Source organism: Zeus faber (genome assembly GCF_960531495.2).
Source record: "Zeus faber genome assembly, chromosome: 4".
Lineage (NCBI taxonomy): Eukaryota > Metazoa > Chordata > Actinopteri > Zeiformes > Zeidae > Zeus > Zeus faber.
The window spans coordinates 24268879-24286378 of NC_137191.1; the positions used below are offsets into that span (position 1 = coordinate 24268879).

Genomic DNA, 17500 nt, shown 5'->3' on the forward strand with positions numbered 1-17500 from the left:
ACGCCCCGAGTAGTTAGTGTCACTCAATTCCTTTAAAGAGCCTCAGTTGAAAAAAAAGAGTCAATTTAAATTTCCCAATTTTTCTCTGGTCTCTGGTCCCTTTCACTTACATGTAAAAAGCTGTGATTTGCAATTGTTCTGTACCAAGCCAGAGGAGGGTCACAGAAAGAACTTCAGCGTCCCCCCACCCATGCTTAATGCTGCCTTCACATGGAACAGAGTCGACGGGAGACGGAAAACTGCACTTTCGGAACGTCGCGGGGGAGCGGGGGGCGGGTACCGAGGCACAACGTGACGATATGTGATGTTGTTATGGTGATGTAAAAAGACTCCAGAAAACTAAAACTACTGCTAAACTACACGATTTTGAGTCTGTAATAAACTCTACCCAAGCCGGCTATAAAGCATCATATTCATCTCCCAGCAGGTTTGACAATGGATTATTTGGCATTATAGATATATTTATGGATGTTGTTATGCGGCTTCGAGAGAGAGCACATCTATAGAGATCAGTTTCCTGGTAGTGATCAATGATCTGTTGACCGAGAGTGATCAATGGCTGATCACCTGGTTCCCACTGGCAATACAAGCCCTTCTTTTATTATTAACTCTTCATAGTTGTGACGCACCGCATGCTTAACGGTCACGTTTTGAAATTTGACACTTTTGTTTTTGCACATAATATGCAAGCGCAGTACCAGAGCTTCAGAACGAACGAGGCATCACTTGTGGGAATCAAGCAAATCTTTTAGAAGCCATGAACTATTAAAGATGAAGGCTTTGGAAACAGAGGTTCTGAGAAATCAGGCTTTAAAACTTTAGCAGCATTTTCATACTTTTGCAGCGCAAAATACACATTTAGAAACGCAATTAGCGCCTTAAACGGTTTGGATAGTGCTGTACTGTTTCAATGCGATAATGTTGAAGGTGTTTTTGTGAAATAATGCTGGAATCATTCCTCTTCTTCCTCTTTGTCGTTCGGCTGCTCCCGTTAGGGGTCGCATTCATTTAGAAAAATATTGGAAAATGCATAATTCAAGTTATTCCTTTCATTTGACTTTATTTTCATTTTCAGTTCACGCTCACCATACAGACATCACCCCTCTATTATTCTGTGACTTCTAATCATTCCCATTTCCCGCATTTATTGTTTTATAACAATGACAGTTTTAAGAAAGTGGAACATTTAAGAACGTGCACGTGTTTCCGGGGAGCGGAGGCGTTCTGCGATTTTGGCGATACAACTGAGAGCGTCCTCCACCCTCTTCTCATAATACATAACAACATGGAGGTGACGTTTTCACGGAGAGCTGACATTTCTTGCCCCTGCTTGTTATTTGTTGTCGTTTCTCTCGAGCACTGCTGAGGGAAATGTCGTCAGCTCTTCTTCGTCACGTCCTTTGAGGCGGCGCCGGCGCAACGTTTTTTTCCATCACGCAAAGAAGGCCCGGTGTTTCATTCACGATTCGATCCGCTTTATAGCGTTATTTTATCGAAATCTGGACGATTGCATTGAAGGAAAACGTACAATCGCTGTTTGTTCGACAACTTGTTGGTGAGCAACTCAACTGATGCTCGAGCGCAGAACCTCGACTTTTTAGACGCAGTTTCGAAGATACGCTGAGAGATAGAAAACAACTTGAGGAACATAAATCTGCTTTAATCTCATTTTGGATGAAAAAACGGTGTTTTTAATGCACAGCCAAAAGTACAGTGCTGCGAAATGCGCTGGTTTTGGACATGCTGAGTCACATATAATTACAGTACATGCATATCATTATATAAGTAATAACCTAGAGCCTTATTGCTGGACCAACAGCGCCACCACCGTGTCCAAATCCTCCATCTGCTTCCTCACTACAAGCACCAACCGGCCTCCATGCAATTAATAAATCAAAAAAACGTTCTATTTTCAATCCACGGTTTATATTGAAGCCATTCAAGTGCGATATTACAGAGAAAATGGCATCAACCACGTCCGACTTCAAAACTATGGGTCTCCAGCAACCGCAGCAGACATGCCCAGTGGAGTCGGCTCCTCGCTTTCTCCACCTCTGCAAGGTTACAATTTACAACAAGTTACAATATTTTTATCTTTGTTGAACACCGTTGCCGGTGTTCTCTGCCGGGCTGCAGTCATGCTGTCGTCCGGTAACAGGACACGACATGACCCGCCTACCGCGTGCCACGTGAAAGCAGCCTCACCCCCCGAAGTTCACATGGTTGGCCTTGGGAGTTCTACTGTACAACTACAAACCTCACCATGCTTCAAAACTTTGCTAGCTTAGTTACTTGTTATAAAGCGGTAGCATTCGTTTCACAGAGGAGCCCCACTTATCAGTCTCCCCGGATTGAGAGATACATTTTAGATATGACTCGAAAAAACGAACAAAACCACAGAGGACCTCGTGGACTTGGTGGACTGTACGAGCCTGCTTGAACTTGGGCGAGCTGTCAAACATTCATGCGCATCAATAAAAGACAGAACGAAAGAACAGCGCAGTCTCATCCTATGGGGGAGTTGTTATCACTGTATTCTGAGAAAAAAAAATCTATTTTCATAAATAGTTGAGGTGTAAGGTGAAGCCTGATAAAAACATGAAGGAACATAAAGAGTAGCAGCAGAGGATCCAAAACGTGTTCCTCCTTGCAGCGGCTCAGAAGTCTAGTGTTTGAAAGATTGCCGGTTCTATCCCCGGCTCCTCCTGGTAGCGTGCGGAAGTGTCCTTGAGCACGACACTCAAGCCCCCAGCTGCTCCCCCGGGCGCTGCTACGTGGCGGCCCACTGCTCATAGACACATCAGATACTTGGATGGGTACAATGCAGCGCATGCATCTCGTTTCCTCAGTGCTCATACTCCCTGCAATGGCAATAAAGTTGAATCGAATCTAATATTTCTGTCTATCCAATTGGGTGGGTGAATGATTCTTTGGCAAAAAACACCCAGGTAGCATATGCGGTAATGTTTTCGTCGGCGCTACCGGGGGAATTATTTTTAGGTTGGTCTCTCACCATATCGTTGGAATTTTCAAGAACGGTACATAGAGACAAAATTTTTTAAGGTCTAAATATGTGATCTATCATCAGGAAAACGATGAGGTGTTGTGTAAAATATGTGTGCTGAGTAGTAGAGTAAATGGGCTAAAACTCGATTTGACACCTTCTAATACAAATTGAAAAATATATCTATATCTTTAAGTCTCATTCAACAAAGGCTTCCTCAACTTCAGGAATAAAGAAGTCGGTCCTGGTCCGTCTCTGGGCGAGGTCCGTTGTTTTTGTGCCCTCCTTTTGTTTTTCCTTTGCCGGTGAAACCTTACCCTCTGCGCTGGCTATCAGATCAACCTGTAAACGTATCTCCGTGTGCGCCCTTCCCTTCTTAAGCTGCTTTAAGGAAGGCCAAACCAGGGCCGTATCTCATAAAACTGTGGCTGGGCAATGGAATTTAAACATGGAGTGAACATATGCGCTTTCACACCTTCTCGCCTGTGGTTGGTTCATGCATGGGCTCGCATGTTGCTGTGTTTGTGGGTGTGCTTGGCAGGGCATTAAGCAGGTATCAGGTTGTGCTTCCATCTGCTCCAGAGAGGGCTCTGATAGTCCTATTATTTAATCTGCCGCCCATCCTAGACGCCTGGCAGGAGACGTTTAAGCGGATATAATTGAATGCTTCTGTGCGGGAGATCGCCCTGTCCGCCTTTATGGACCATAGCACCCGCGCTTATTCTATAGGGCTGAAAACCACTTTCCATGGATTTTTCAAGACACTTGATGTGGGATTCATTTAGACCGGAAATCTGACTGAAAAATGTTTTCTTCCGAATGGCAAATGGAATTTGGCACCAACCGGCGCTTTGTCTGGATCCGAGCACGCGCTGAATGAGTCCAGCCTTTGAACCTTTCAATGCAGCAAATGGGTAAACAAAGTATGTTCTCTCGTTTAGGCCTTGGAAGGAAAGCGTCTGTGCACCAAGTATTATGTGGTGGTGAACCTTAATGACTCCAACGGTACTTCTGTGGTTTACTTCAACACTACCTTTACAAATCCTGCAGTAAACAAATATCAGGGGCAGGTAATTGGAATTTTTTGTTTGGGGGGGAAAAGCACTCAATTCAACCTTTTTTTATGTGACTTAAGTATCACCTATTTTGTAAACTGGGAGCTATGTTTGGTATTTGCCTTTGGGTAAACAGACAAAGCACACGAAAGTGCAAAACACAAAACATCAAGGTTTATTGGAAGATAGAGAGAGAAGATTGAAAAGCGGCACTTTGATGGCAGAATGAGTCCGGATTGGCGGCCTCCTAATGCAGAAAGGAACCTCTCAGCTGGTACGCGCCGGTAAATAAACATCAGGGTCAACAAATGTCTTTAACCTGCGCCAGTATTTTTTCGGGCAACGAGGGCCAAGGTTTAAGGGAAAACTATGTCGGCTCTGAGTTTTTTTTTTTATTTTTTTTTTTACTTTCCCCTAAGTTTCACCGCGGAGAAATCCAAGCCCTTCCTCCACCCCGGGCTGTTATCGCAGGGTCAGAGGTCGGGTTTTACCCGGCCATCTGTCATCATCAGAGCATTTAGTGCTTCACTCCCATCCTTCCTTCCTCAGACTTTCACCGTGGAAAGCACCAGGCGGTTGCTCGTAAATTTCCATCTCAACATGTTGCTCTGCTCAAATGGCCTCTTCCCACCTTTTTAAAAGTGTTAATTAAGATTATAACAATCACTATGAATCCTGAACAGTGTGTCTTGAATGCATATTTCATTGCGGCAAAACTGAGTGTGTTGAGTGATTATCGTTAATACACAAATATAAATACATGAGCGGATGTGAGTTTCTGTTCTTACACTATAAACAAAGATTGATTTTTGGTTTGACGACTCACCGCAGACCTATGTGTGTGAAAACAATAATCTTGTTTAAACGCGATTCTGTGCGAGTACATACTGTACATGGAAGCTGAGTTCATAGTAGGAATTGGAGTTCCCAATGCTATCACCATAACCACCAGGGTAAGGGTTCGGGTAATAGTTCGGAATAATTATGTATTAATCTTAATACATAATACTACTCAATTGCTGTGATGTACCTACCTTTTGGTGCTTTGGGCCTTGCGTTTTTTTGTTATTGTGCGCGAAATGTAATCCATTAAATCTTCCCTGTAAGGCAGTCAGCTAATGTGCACATACAGCAGTTGGCTTTTCATTTTGGCAATTCCCCCGATTTCTTTCCCATAAGGCTCAAAAAATAACAAACCAACACAGGGAAATTCAAATACGTAGGTTGCATTGTCGTCAGTTTTTGTCAACAGTTGTCAATGTTATTGTTGATGTAATCTTTGATTTTTTTTTGTTACCACTTCCAGTGCACCTGAATTCTAAGTTGCTCCTGGTGTTGTGCTTTGGCATTCTAAATATTTAATTAGTTAATAAAGCATTGGAAATTGCACGGAAATTGGGAAGCAATGACAAGTTTGGTAGACAGAAAGAGATTGAGAGGAAAGCGGTACTTACTGTACGGGACGCACTCGTACTGGACCTCCAGGTACTTGTAGGTGCCGGGACAGGGGTCGGGGAACACGTCGGGCCCGGCCACCACGGCACACTGGGTGCGGTTGTTGCACCTGAACAAAAACAAAATGGCGGCACAGATAGCGCGGCGTTAGTGCAGCACATCTGGACGCTCGCACGTTCACCGTCTGTGCGCGCACACACACACACACACACACACACACACACACACACACACACACACACACACCACACGCCTCCAGCCCATATGTCTGCTGGTACGTGTGGACGTGAGCTGAAAGTGTATCACTGAAAAATCTGCACATGGGGAGTCACACAGGCACACATGTGAGTCCATGGCTATCTGGAACAAATCTAAATCTCCCTCTTCATTGCTCTGGCAACTGAAGTGAGCAAACCGCTAATAGAATCACTGAGTTCACTCATAACTTTTGTTGGCCTCAATGACCAGTTGGCGCATAATGAGACATTCACTGTGTGTGTGTGTGTGCGTGTGCACCGTTAAGAGCAATAACCTACAGTGCAGCTTAAAGAGTAGCGTGCCCTCCAGATTCCAGGTAATTAATTCCAATTATCAAGAGGGCCTCTCTCCTCTGACACCAAAAGTAAGTACTTTCACCGTCATTAACACAGGCTGTGACAGGCGGCACAATACGTGTGTTTGCATTTGTGTGTGTGAGCGCGTGCGCGCGCGCGGGAGTCTGAATGTGTGTGCATGAATATGCATGGCGACACACACACGACGGGCATGTCTGAGTGCGTAATTACACACGCTGAGGCCCCGCGCCTCGCAAACAAAGATGACATGCGATGGGTGCCCGTATATTTCCTTGATAGATAGGTGTAATAACATAAAATGTTCAAATGTCGCCCCCCTCCCCCATGCCTAAGTGCCACTTTATCTCAATGGCATTCCGCGGTTGAGATGAATTATTAAAATAAATTAAATGGAGAACATATCATTTTCAGGAATAAAAGTAAATGACACGCAAGCGCGGGTGGGGAAAAAAATCCGCGACCGCGGCGGAGGCTGGTGAGCGTCTTATTCTTTCTTTTCATCTGAATATATTCATTCAATTACCATCCCTGCGATACTCTCTCTCTCACTCTCACTCTCTCTCTCTCTCTCTCTCTCTCTCTCTCTCCTTCCATCTCTCTTTTTCTGCACCTGTCAGACGGGCAACATTTACATTAAAAACACTCTCCTTTCCTGCTGCAACTTTTTTAATGAGCATGCAAAAGACCTGCAGGTCCCCATTCTTACGGTAACATCCCGTAATATGAATCATGAAATATGCATGAGGGCTAATTCAATTTTATTTTCTATGTTCAGGTGTGACACATGGAGCTACTGTAGGATATGGTGCGTAGGAGAATACCGCCGCGGTCATTTTTTGCTGGAAATGAGTTGAAGAGGTCCTGAGACCTCGATGTTTTTGTCAATATCCGTCATATTCTAAATGACAATACCCGCCAGTCTTTACTCCTCTTTCCTCCCCTGCTCCCTTTTTTTCCTCTCGCTTCTGTGCTTTTTAATTTTTTGCCCCGGTGCCTTCATCATCGCTCACCTGTCATCAGTGCAAAGTTGTTGGGTGGGGGTGTTAAAGGGGGGTGTAAACCGGTACCGCCAAAACTTAAGTCACAACAGCCGCTGATGGCTGAAACGGACGGTCGGCCCAAGGGGATATAGGAGCAAAAAGCTGAGAAAAAAATAGATCACTGAGCTCAGTTATTCAACAACAGTGACGGTCCATTAATGATGATGTCGTGGGCTGACCAACTTGAGGTCGGAGTTACCAGCTCAGAAGTTGGTAATTCAGATTTGGAACTACTACTACTACTATTACTACTTTGGAACTACTGAGACTCGTTACTTCGTCCAAACCTTCGAGCTGAATGTGTTCCATCGCTTCCATTGGGGAAAACCAAAAGAGTAATTCCGATTTGGAATTCCGACCTTAATGGCCGTTCCTCCAAAACCTTTGAGAGAAAATAACCATTTAGGAAGAAGAGAAAAGCGCACAAAAGCGATCACAATTTTTTTTTTGACGAATACCTCAATGGCGATGATCGGACGATGCTTTGGGACGAGCTTCGGTAAGATATTCACACGCAAGAGCAGCCGACCGATACCAAGGTGGAGATTATGAACGTGCAGGTATCGATGAAGTTCGATGAAGTTGATGAAGAAGTTACATTACTTTAGTGTAATGCGGCCTTAAAGACGACATCTAACTATATCTCGACATCCCTGACGATATCTAGTCTCATATCCCGATGACAATATATATAATCGATATATCGCCCCGCCCTACTACGTACATTGGTACAACTGACAAAAGGGACTTTTTGCCGTTGAGTCATGGGGAGCGGAAAGACACCGACCGACCAGCGGCTTTAGCTTGCCACCGTAGAGCAAAGATTTGAGATAATCTTCTCGCCTTTCTTTGTCTTTCTTAACTACTCCAGCCCCCTCCATCCCTCCGTCCCTGCGCCCCTCCACCGCTCTCCACCTTCTCTAAGCTGAGATAATAAAGCAATTTCTCCCTCCCTCGCTCTCTCTTTGTGCTCGTCCTCGCCGTCCAGGAGGGGCAGGTGGGGTTTTCTTTTTCCCTTTCTGTCCCTTCTTCCCCTCCTCCCACTCTGCCCGTCTCGTTTTTTCATTCCGCCCGTTTATCCGTCCGTCTTCCCCTCAGCCGCTTGCTTCCTGAGCGACGCTCGGCGGTTCGTGCTGTATGGGCCTCTTACGTCAGCGTTCTGTCTGAGCCAGTAGACTGAGTCAGATCCAAAAATGTCTCCCTCTTGCCCTAACTCCCTAACTCTCTCTCTCTCTCTCTCTCTCCTTCACTCTCACTCTCTCTCTCTCTCTCTCCTCCTTGCACTCCATCCTCTTTGCTCTTTTTTTTCCCCTTCCACTTTCCTCCCTCACTTCTGCTTTCTCTTGCCCACTCTGCCGCTGTGCTCATCCCGCCGCATAACAGCAGGAGAAAAAAACCCAAAAAAAACCCATCAATTATTTTTTTTTACAATTCGCATTATGTCCGAGATCTGACCCGTGATGATTCACACGCACGCACACACACACACACACACACACACGCGCGCGCAAATCATTATTAATTTGGTTTCTAAAAAATACAAAATTTGTGCGCACATGGGTATGAAGTCATTTGCTACCAACACACAAAGGCAGGCGTCCACACACACACACACGCACACACACACACACACACACACAGACACACACACACACACACACACGCACACACACACACACACACACACAGACACACACACACACACATACACACACACACACACACACACACACACACACACACACACACCATTGCTCATTCAAAGTGTCTCAAACACTGAAGTGGGTCCATATTTTTCTCAGTGTTGGCAGAAGAGTTCCCATTTTAATTAGCATGACCACATCAAAAAAAGACAGTGGCCTGGTTACCGCCTTGTCTGTTGGCTTTCTTCCCCGTGCTGCTAAACACACACACACACACACACGCACGCACGCACGCACGCACGCACGCACACACACCCACACGAACACACACACACACGTAGAGAGACAAACACACACATTCAGTGACGGTGGTGTGTGGAGGCAGGGAGAGAAAGCTGCAGTGTGCTGCTGTTATTGTCTCTGGTGTTTTTTTTTTATTGTTTTTTTTTGGTTGCTGTTGTGTTTTCTTATTTTGCCAGATATCATCCCTCTCTCATCCGGTTTCACACTAACCTACATACACAAACATCCACAACTGACTGACTGAATGACTGACTGCTGAGAATATGATGAGGCTCGATCCTGTACACTAGGGCTGCAGCGGATCACAAAACTCACGGTTCGGATCATATTTCGGATCAGCAAATAAAAAAAAGGGAGACATAAAACTTTGTTTTCCATTGATTCCGTTAGACACTTAAAGCAAGGAACTTTTTCCCATGCTCTTAAATGAAAACCGCTTTCAAGATGTCCAATGTTTCAGTGAAATCATAAAATATATAAAATATTCAATACTCAATTGTTCAATTAAAGTGTATTATGAAGCACGCATGATACCTTCTTCCTTTAAACATGGTAGTGAATGGAAAAATATAATTAGATCCGCCCCATGCAACTGAACTTAATTCCAATAAGTACCCATTATCATGTTTAATTTCTCACGTTTATAACAAACTAAATGTAATGAAAATCGGTTCAGAATGAAGCGAGTTACGATTATGTAGAAAAGTCTGCATCTCTTAATGCACATCGTATTTGTTTACGAGTGGACCTTGAGCACTCGCGTACAGCGGACATGCAGATGCATAGCGAGGACACACTCCCTCCCCGAGCTGCCGCAGTATCCACCGCTTCATTCACCACATGTCGTAAAGTAGCAGCAACGCAGCGCCACGTACCGTAAAGCAATCACTGTGTTTCAGAGTGAAACGCAGCACGCAGCTGTCTTGTCTCTTCTTTCCACTGCAACTCTGCATGCAGATTTATGGAATTTTTACTTTAAAAAGTAACAGAGGCAGTAAAACTGTATTTCACTATGATGGTTAAATTTTGCAAATGATCCGCGGTTCACATGCGTGCCGGTCCGTGGGGGGTGAAACGTCAGCGTTTCCGTTATCCAGTTATTGCCAGTTTTTGACTAAGCACAATTTGAATTAGTGCTGGGCAATAAAACGATAATGATAACTATCACCATATATATTTTTTTTTTTCCCAATGTCGAAATAAAATAGACTCGATCATTTCGATAAAAAAAACTCTGCAGATCTGTTCAGTAACGCGCTCGGCAAGTCGCAATGGAAAGCCAATCACGTTGGAAGATCTAAAGCTGACCTTTCACCTCTGACCAATCACGTTTGTGGATATGTGAATAAAGCCCCGCCCCCTCCCTCATGGACCGGTTGCGCTCGTAAACACACACACGGTGCGGAGACAAAGCCCAGCGTTCAGAACTCGGAGGAGAAGCAGAAAGATGATGTGTCGCTGGGACACATACATCCACAGTTTGCCGTGTTCTTTAAGTTCGGACGAAAAGCAGACGGTAAATATTCATTGTATAAAATATGTCGACGGGAAGTCCCGATAAAGACAGATATCGCCACAGTTTTTTATTATTTATTTAGACCTGCTTGCCATATCTATTTTGTCTTTGATTTGATCACAGTTTTTATTTTAGTGACATGTTAATTGAAGCATCTGCACCTGTTTCCTACTGTTTACAAACGGGAATTATTTGATTTAAAGTAGCAATATTTATAATATTTCTCTATTTATTATAAAAATAGCTTTAACTGACGAGACTTATTTTATTTTGAATATTCAATAAAAAAACATTATACATCTACATGCCTTGGTGACTTCATTCTCTATATAGGCTGCCTATCACTTGTTTTTAAGCTCAATAAAACACAGTCAATATTTGACCGGAACCTCTCCCATTTGTCCTAGAAATTGAAATCTCCCAGGACACGCTGACTGGCGCCAATTTTCTTCCAACGGAAACTCTGCGATCCGTCCAGGTTACGGATCAACTACGTTCCGTTACACCACTACTGTACACCAGTGACATTTTGGGGTAATTGTGATTAAATCGTGTGCATGTGTGCATTCTGGCACCTGCATATACAGTATGCATAGAGCAGGCGAGAGGCGGCTAAACCTCCTCAGCTACAAGAGGTGTCTGGGAGCGGATGACGCATGAGGCCCCGTCGGAGCGCCCAGCGCCGTGGCACAGGGCGTCTGAACCCCAGTGACTTCCACTCGAACCCACAGTCAACCCGCTCGTCCCGGAAGGCAACACTGTGTGAAAACACGAAAGGTACATCGGCGCTCTCGAGCGATGACTGAAAAGGTTGCACAAATATATATGTATATACAGTATCTATACTGTATTTGTGTGTGGATATTCTGGAGCAGTGGTTCTCAACATGGGGTCAGGAGACTGTCAGGGGGCCCTTCAAGATGTTCCGGGGGGTCTGCAGCAGAACTGATTAATGGTTCAACTTTACCATTATTTGATTCACAAGACGTAAGCACTGTCTGATAACACAGAGCGATGACTGTTTTGATCCTACTCTCGCTGTCTCACTCATCGTAGTCTCCATAACTACAGGATAGACAGGTACGGAAGTTTACACTTAATCACATCAAACAATAAACATCTTCTCACAAATATCTTCTTGGAGTCCAAAACCTTATTCATTGGGGTCTGTGACCAAAATATGTCTCAAATTGAGGGTCCTTGATGCGAAAAAGGGTGAGGATCGATGTCCTAGAGCACTATTTAAACAACGTATTAGAATTGTAAAACATTCTCTCAACCCCTTGAATAAAATGATGGGAATTTTAGAACGTCATCTAAGACCCCTCAACAAATTTGGGCAATTTAGAACACTGTCTGAAGGCTTTGAATACATATATAGACATTGTAAAAGACTGAAAACTTCAAACAAATATTGGCACTTTAGAGATATCTAAAATCATTAAACATATTTTGGCATTTCAGAAGCCTTCTGGGGCTCATTAAAATTTTCTAATTGTATATTCAACCATCTTGGCTCCATCAGAAATGTTTAAAAATCTGTGCACTGCAGCGCTGACTTATTTTGTGGTGAATTTTTACTAGCCTGAATATCACACTACAAAGCCTCATCTGGCCGTTCCTCCATGCAAGCGGGACCGCATGAGCATTTCAATATGTTGATCATTCTTGTGCTACAACTCCCCCATGGGAGTCTTTGGGCGGCCTGGGTATGCCATATGGGTTTGTGTAGCACGGAGTCACACTCTTATTGTCCTCCGCTTGCATGCATGCTCACCCAAACTTAAAAAAACACAGACTGGGAAACAGGATTTGTCAGGAAGATTAGTTACAAATAGTTTAACCCTCTGATTGAATTTGAACAAATAAAGCTGTTTGCGGGTAAGGGTTAGTGGAATGTCTGTTTGGAGTTTGCATCTAGAACATACATACGTATATAGGTCTCTTTTAATCAACCGAACAATAAAGCTCTCGAAAGTCTTTCATTTCCAAAGCTGTTTTTAATCTTGTGTTCGTTGTCGGCTCTTACGTGGCTCAACTCCAATTAGGTTATGAGAAAAACAGCAGCCAAACAACAAGCAACATTAAACCGCGACCAATCAAGAAGAATATTACTGTGTACTACAGACTATACATGCAGAATATCAAATCTACGGTCACAATTATGAAGACAACATAACACATTTATGCTTTCTAATGTGTGTAAACTATTTGTAAAGCCAGGAAGGCGTAGTTAAGGAAATAACTACATCCAGAGATGTGATTTATTCATACAAGTGTTGGAGGAAAGCATGTACTAATGGATGGATGGATCAATGGATGGATGGATCAATGGATTGATGGATCAATGAATGGATTAATGGCTGGACGGATGGATGGATCAATGGATGGATGGATGGACCAATGGGTGGATGGATCAATGGATTGATCAATGGCTGGATGGTTGGATGGATGGATGGATCAATGAATGGATGGATGGACCAATGGATGGATGGATCAATTGATTGATCAATGGCTGGATGGATCAATGGATGGATGGATGGACCAATGGGTGGATGGATCAATAGATTGATCAATGGCTGGATGGATGGATGGATGGATGGATGGATCAATAATGGACGGATGGACAAATGGATGGATGGATCAATGGATTGATCAATGGCTGGATGGATGGATGGATGGATCAATGGCTGGACCAATGGATGGATGATTGATCAATGGCTGGAGGGATGGATGGATCAATGGATGGATGGATGGACCAATGGGTGGATGGATCAATGGATTGATCAATGGCTGGATGGATGGATGGATCAATAATGGATGGATGGACAAATGAATGGATGGATTAATGGATTGATCAATGGCTGGATGGATGGATGGACCAATGGAAAGAATAATCAATGGATGGATGGATCAATGGATGGATGGATAATGCTTTCTTTTGATTTTATATTAGTTGCTTGTCTGAAAGATTGAACTGAGGGAGTTCATCAAACAAGCCTGCGACAGTAGGCTTGGGCACACACTGTAACTGGGTGATATGGATGTGATAAATAAACTTGACTTTTACAGATAGACACGCTGTCTCGTTCTCACACGCAACACATACACACACACACGCACACGTGCACACACACACACGCACGCACGGGACACGCACGCACGCATACACACACACACATACACACACACACAAACACATAGAAACACACTTGAAACTGCAGTAAATTAGGTATTTCATCAAAGTCTGCTGTAAGATTTGGATTTAAGAAGGGCACAAAATTAGAAATGAGACATGCACACACCCAAACAAAACCCCTGCACTCCTTGCTTACACACACAAATACATGTACACACACACTTACCCACATATAGCCAGAGACACACATGATTCTACATTTGCGATTCCATATATATTGGCCTAGTTTCGGTTGTATAAGCTCGCTGATGTGGTTCAACACACTTATCGGGCTGTCTGAAAATGAAGGGATGCAGGGATGGAGGTAAAGAAAGAAAGGGGGAAGTGCCAAAAGAATGCAGGGGAAGCGGGGTTGTTGTAAGTAATTGAAGTGAGATGTAGAGATTGAGATTGACGGAGATAGCGAGTCAAAGAGAGCAGGGACTAGAGGCGCGTGATGGAGTGTGTGTGTTTGTGTATTTTTGAGTGTGAAAGTGAGACCTTGGGGTACAGCACAAGCGGAAGCATCACTTCCTTGCCGGTATTACAACTAACTCATAAAGAAAAGACAAATCTCTCTCTCTGTCTCTCGCTCTCTCCCTCTCTCTCTCTCTCTCTCTCTCTCTCCATCTCTCACAGAAACACACATTCACACTCTCACACACACACACACACACACCCACACCCACACACTGCTCGGTTGCAGTACTTGAATGAGATTCTGTCAAATTCGGACTGGACCTTTCAGCTTTGATATGTGTGAGATGATTAATGTGTGGCTCAAGGATGTCAATCTCTCTCTTTATGTTATACAGTATATATATATATATATATATATATATAATTTTTTTTTCTTATAAATTTTTATAAAATAGAGTGCATGGCACTCAAGCTTCAACATACATGCATGTGCAAATGCCTGTACACCAGGCTTGTTTGTATTTGTGTGTGCATGCATGAATTTTTACATTTCATTTTTATAAATTATAATAATTGTTATATTCATTAAATTAATTAATTAATATATACAAATATTATATATATACATATACTGTATATAAATAATTTTTTGTGTATACTTTTAGGTATTTATTACAGATAAATTGATTCATAATCTTTATTTACAGATCTAAACTCCTACATACACACACGACTAAAATCCTCTCGCTTCCTCTGATGTGCACATTGGCTGAGCCCTATCTTTTAACGGCCAGCCATCTCCACACTCCTCTTCCCTCTCTCCTACCGTCGTCTTCCGCCGGTAACCATGGCAACCCCCCATGTCATCCGATTCCAGGACACGCACGCTCCCCACACACTTCCCTGCGCTCTCCACATAGCAACATTCCTCTGCAGGCATCCCTCATGAACGAATCCACACTACGGAATGAACGTACATTCACATGCGTGTATGCAAAACACCATCCCCCCCACCCCACACACACACACGCACACACACACACACACACATACACACACAGCTTTGTATTCCGAGAACACCTGCGTGCACACAAGCCCTCAAATTCCCCCTTATCCAAACCGAAAAGACAAGCGGCGACAGGAGAGACATCCAGGTCGTCCCTCCGAAACCCCACGCAGCGACACTGTCCTGAAAGATTTAGTCATGGCCGCCCCCACCCCACCCCTCCCCTCCCACCCCACCCTACGCCTGTATGTTCACACACGTGCACAGTCTTTCAAGGACACTTGGTGTCCCCGTCCACGTCCGCATCCAGCCCAAAAAAAGTTGGCGAACGAGGCGAGGCGGTCGGAGCGTCTGCACGTCCGTGCCGGTGACTCATGTGTCCTCGCATCTCAAACTGTGGCGACCCAAAGACGGAGAAAGAAAGGGATATAAAGGGAGAGAGAGAGGGAAGGTGCAGGTCTGTATCTTGGGAGCTTGGTGGAGCATGCTTACCGAGGGTAGCAGGGGTGAGAGCCGGTCAGACTGTGGCTGACTTTGGCAGGTGGAGATAAAGGAGGTTTTGGGACGGGGGGGGGGGGGGGGGGGGCTGTAAACCTGTCAGTCACGGTGTGTGTATCGGTGTGTATTGGTGTGTGAGGCTCGGTGGAGGTTTCAGGGTCAAACTAGGGAGTTGGAGAGAATACAACTTTATGAGATAACAAGTTTTTCAGTATTCTTTGTCGAGATGTTTAATGGGGTTGGAAATGGTCTGTGTGTGGGTTCTGTGTATCTTGTTGGACTCCATACAGATATCTGTCTGTGTTTATATCTATATATATATATAAATATATATATATATATAGATAAAGATATATACACTGTATATGTGGCTGTGTGTGTGTGTGTGTGTGTGTGTGAGTGTGTGTGTGTACGTGTTTGTATGGGTCCTAATTACTGCGCTAGGGCAGGGCGACAGTTGGACTCCTAGGGTGCCGCGGGGCATCTCCTGTAACCGTGGTGACTGCATGAGGGTGGCAGCACACACACACGCGCACGCACACACACACACACACACACACACACACACACTATGTAGGGCATTTCCAGATATGACCTCATTCAGCAGGAAGCTGGGAAGACAGTGAGGGGAGGAGAGGGGGAGGGACGAGGGACGGAGACAGTAACAGTAGGAGGAAACTTTATAATCACCAGCGTCCCAGCATGTTTTGCTCCGCGGGACATCGCACACACACACCCCCATGTACGCCAACACGCCACAGTCACCCACCGCGGTGTCCGCTAATGGTCAATTTGGCGTGGGCTGTTGTTTGTTCCGCCATTGGTGTGCGTCCCTTTTGTGCCTCGGCCATTAAAACAGGAATAATGATGTCGATGGATATCAGTCGCCGCTTTGTATAAAGCTGCGCCAGGTTTAGTCTTCTACAACTTCTTCCTTTTCTTCTGTTTCTGCTTTCACGGCACACCACTTACTAACACCCGTGCTCTCTGTCTCTCTGTCCTTGTTGTTTGCAGGGATGAATCAGATCAAGATGGCTGGAAGAGATGGAGCAGAGACACCTGCGAAAAGGCCTCAGAGCCGCCGCGGATCGTGTCGCTCGATGTCGCGCCACACGGCTGTGCATGACTCAAGTGGGTTTTCTATAATTCAGAATGTCAAAAGAACAGAATTTCACAGGCACTGGTGCAGCTTCAAAAGTGAATGATTCGAACACTTGAGTGCACACACGCACGCGCGCAAGCACGCACGCACGCACGCACGCACGCACGCACGCACGCACACACACACACACACATAAACACACACACACACGAATACAAACAAGCCTGGTGTACACGCATTTGCACATGCATATATGTTGAAGTTTAAGTGCCATGCACCTTCACCCTCATCCTCAAACACACACACACACACACACACACACACACACACACAAACACACACACAGACACACACACACACACACACACACACACACACACACACACACACACACACACACACACACTATACTGTGTAGCCTGGTGCTTTGAAGATGAATACTCAGTTTCAAGGAGACAGGCTGCCAGGGGAGGTTGACCAAACTAACGGAGTGATAAGCAAATTCTGCTGTGTGTGTGTGTGTGTGTGTGTGTGTGTGTGTGTGTGTGTGTGTGTGTGTGTGTGTTTGTGTGTGACGGGATGGGTGAATGAGATCCAGCCCCCAAATAAATGTACATTCATGCATGATTGGGTATTCATTGATGTGTGTGTGTGTGTGTGTGTGTGTGTGTGTGTGTGTGTGTGTGTGTGTGTGTGTGTGCCTGC

General features: G+C 44.5%; 1 protein-coding gene across 1 annotated transcript in view; it reads right to left on the reverse strand.

Annotated features, from left to right (window-relative positions):
• Positions 1 to 17500, reverse strand: part of adgrl3.1 (adhesion G protein-coupled receptor L3.1) — a 141038-nt gene that overhangs the window by 72386 nt on the left and 51152 nt on the right. Inside the window, exon 5 of the mRNA XM_079999042.1 lies at positions 5514 to 5623. Within this exon, the coding sequence (XP_079855168.1) occupies positions 5514 to 5623 (110 nt within the window). The remainder of the gene's footprint in view (positions 1 to 5513; positions 5624 to 17500) is intronic.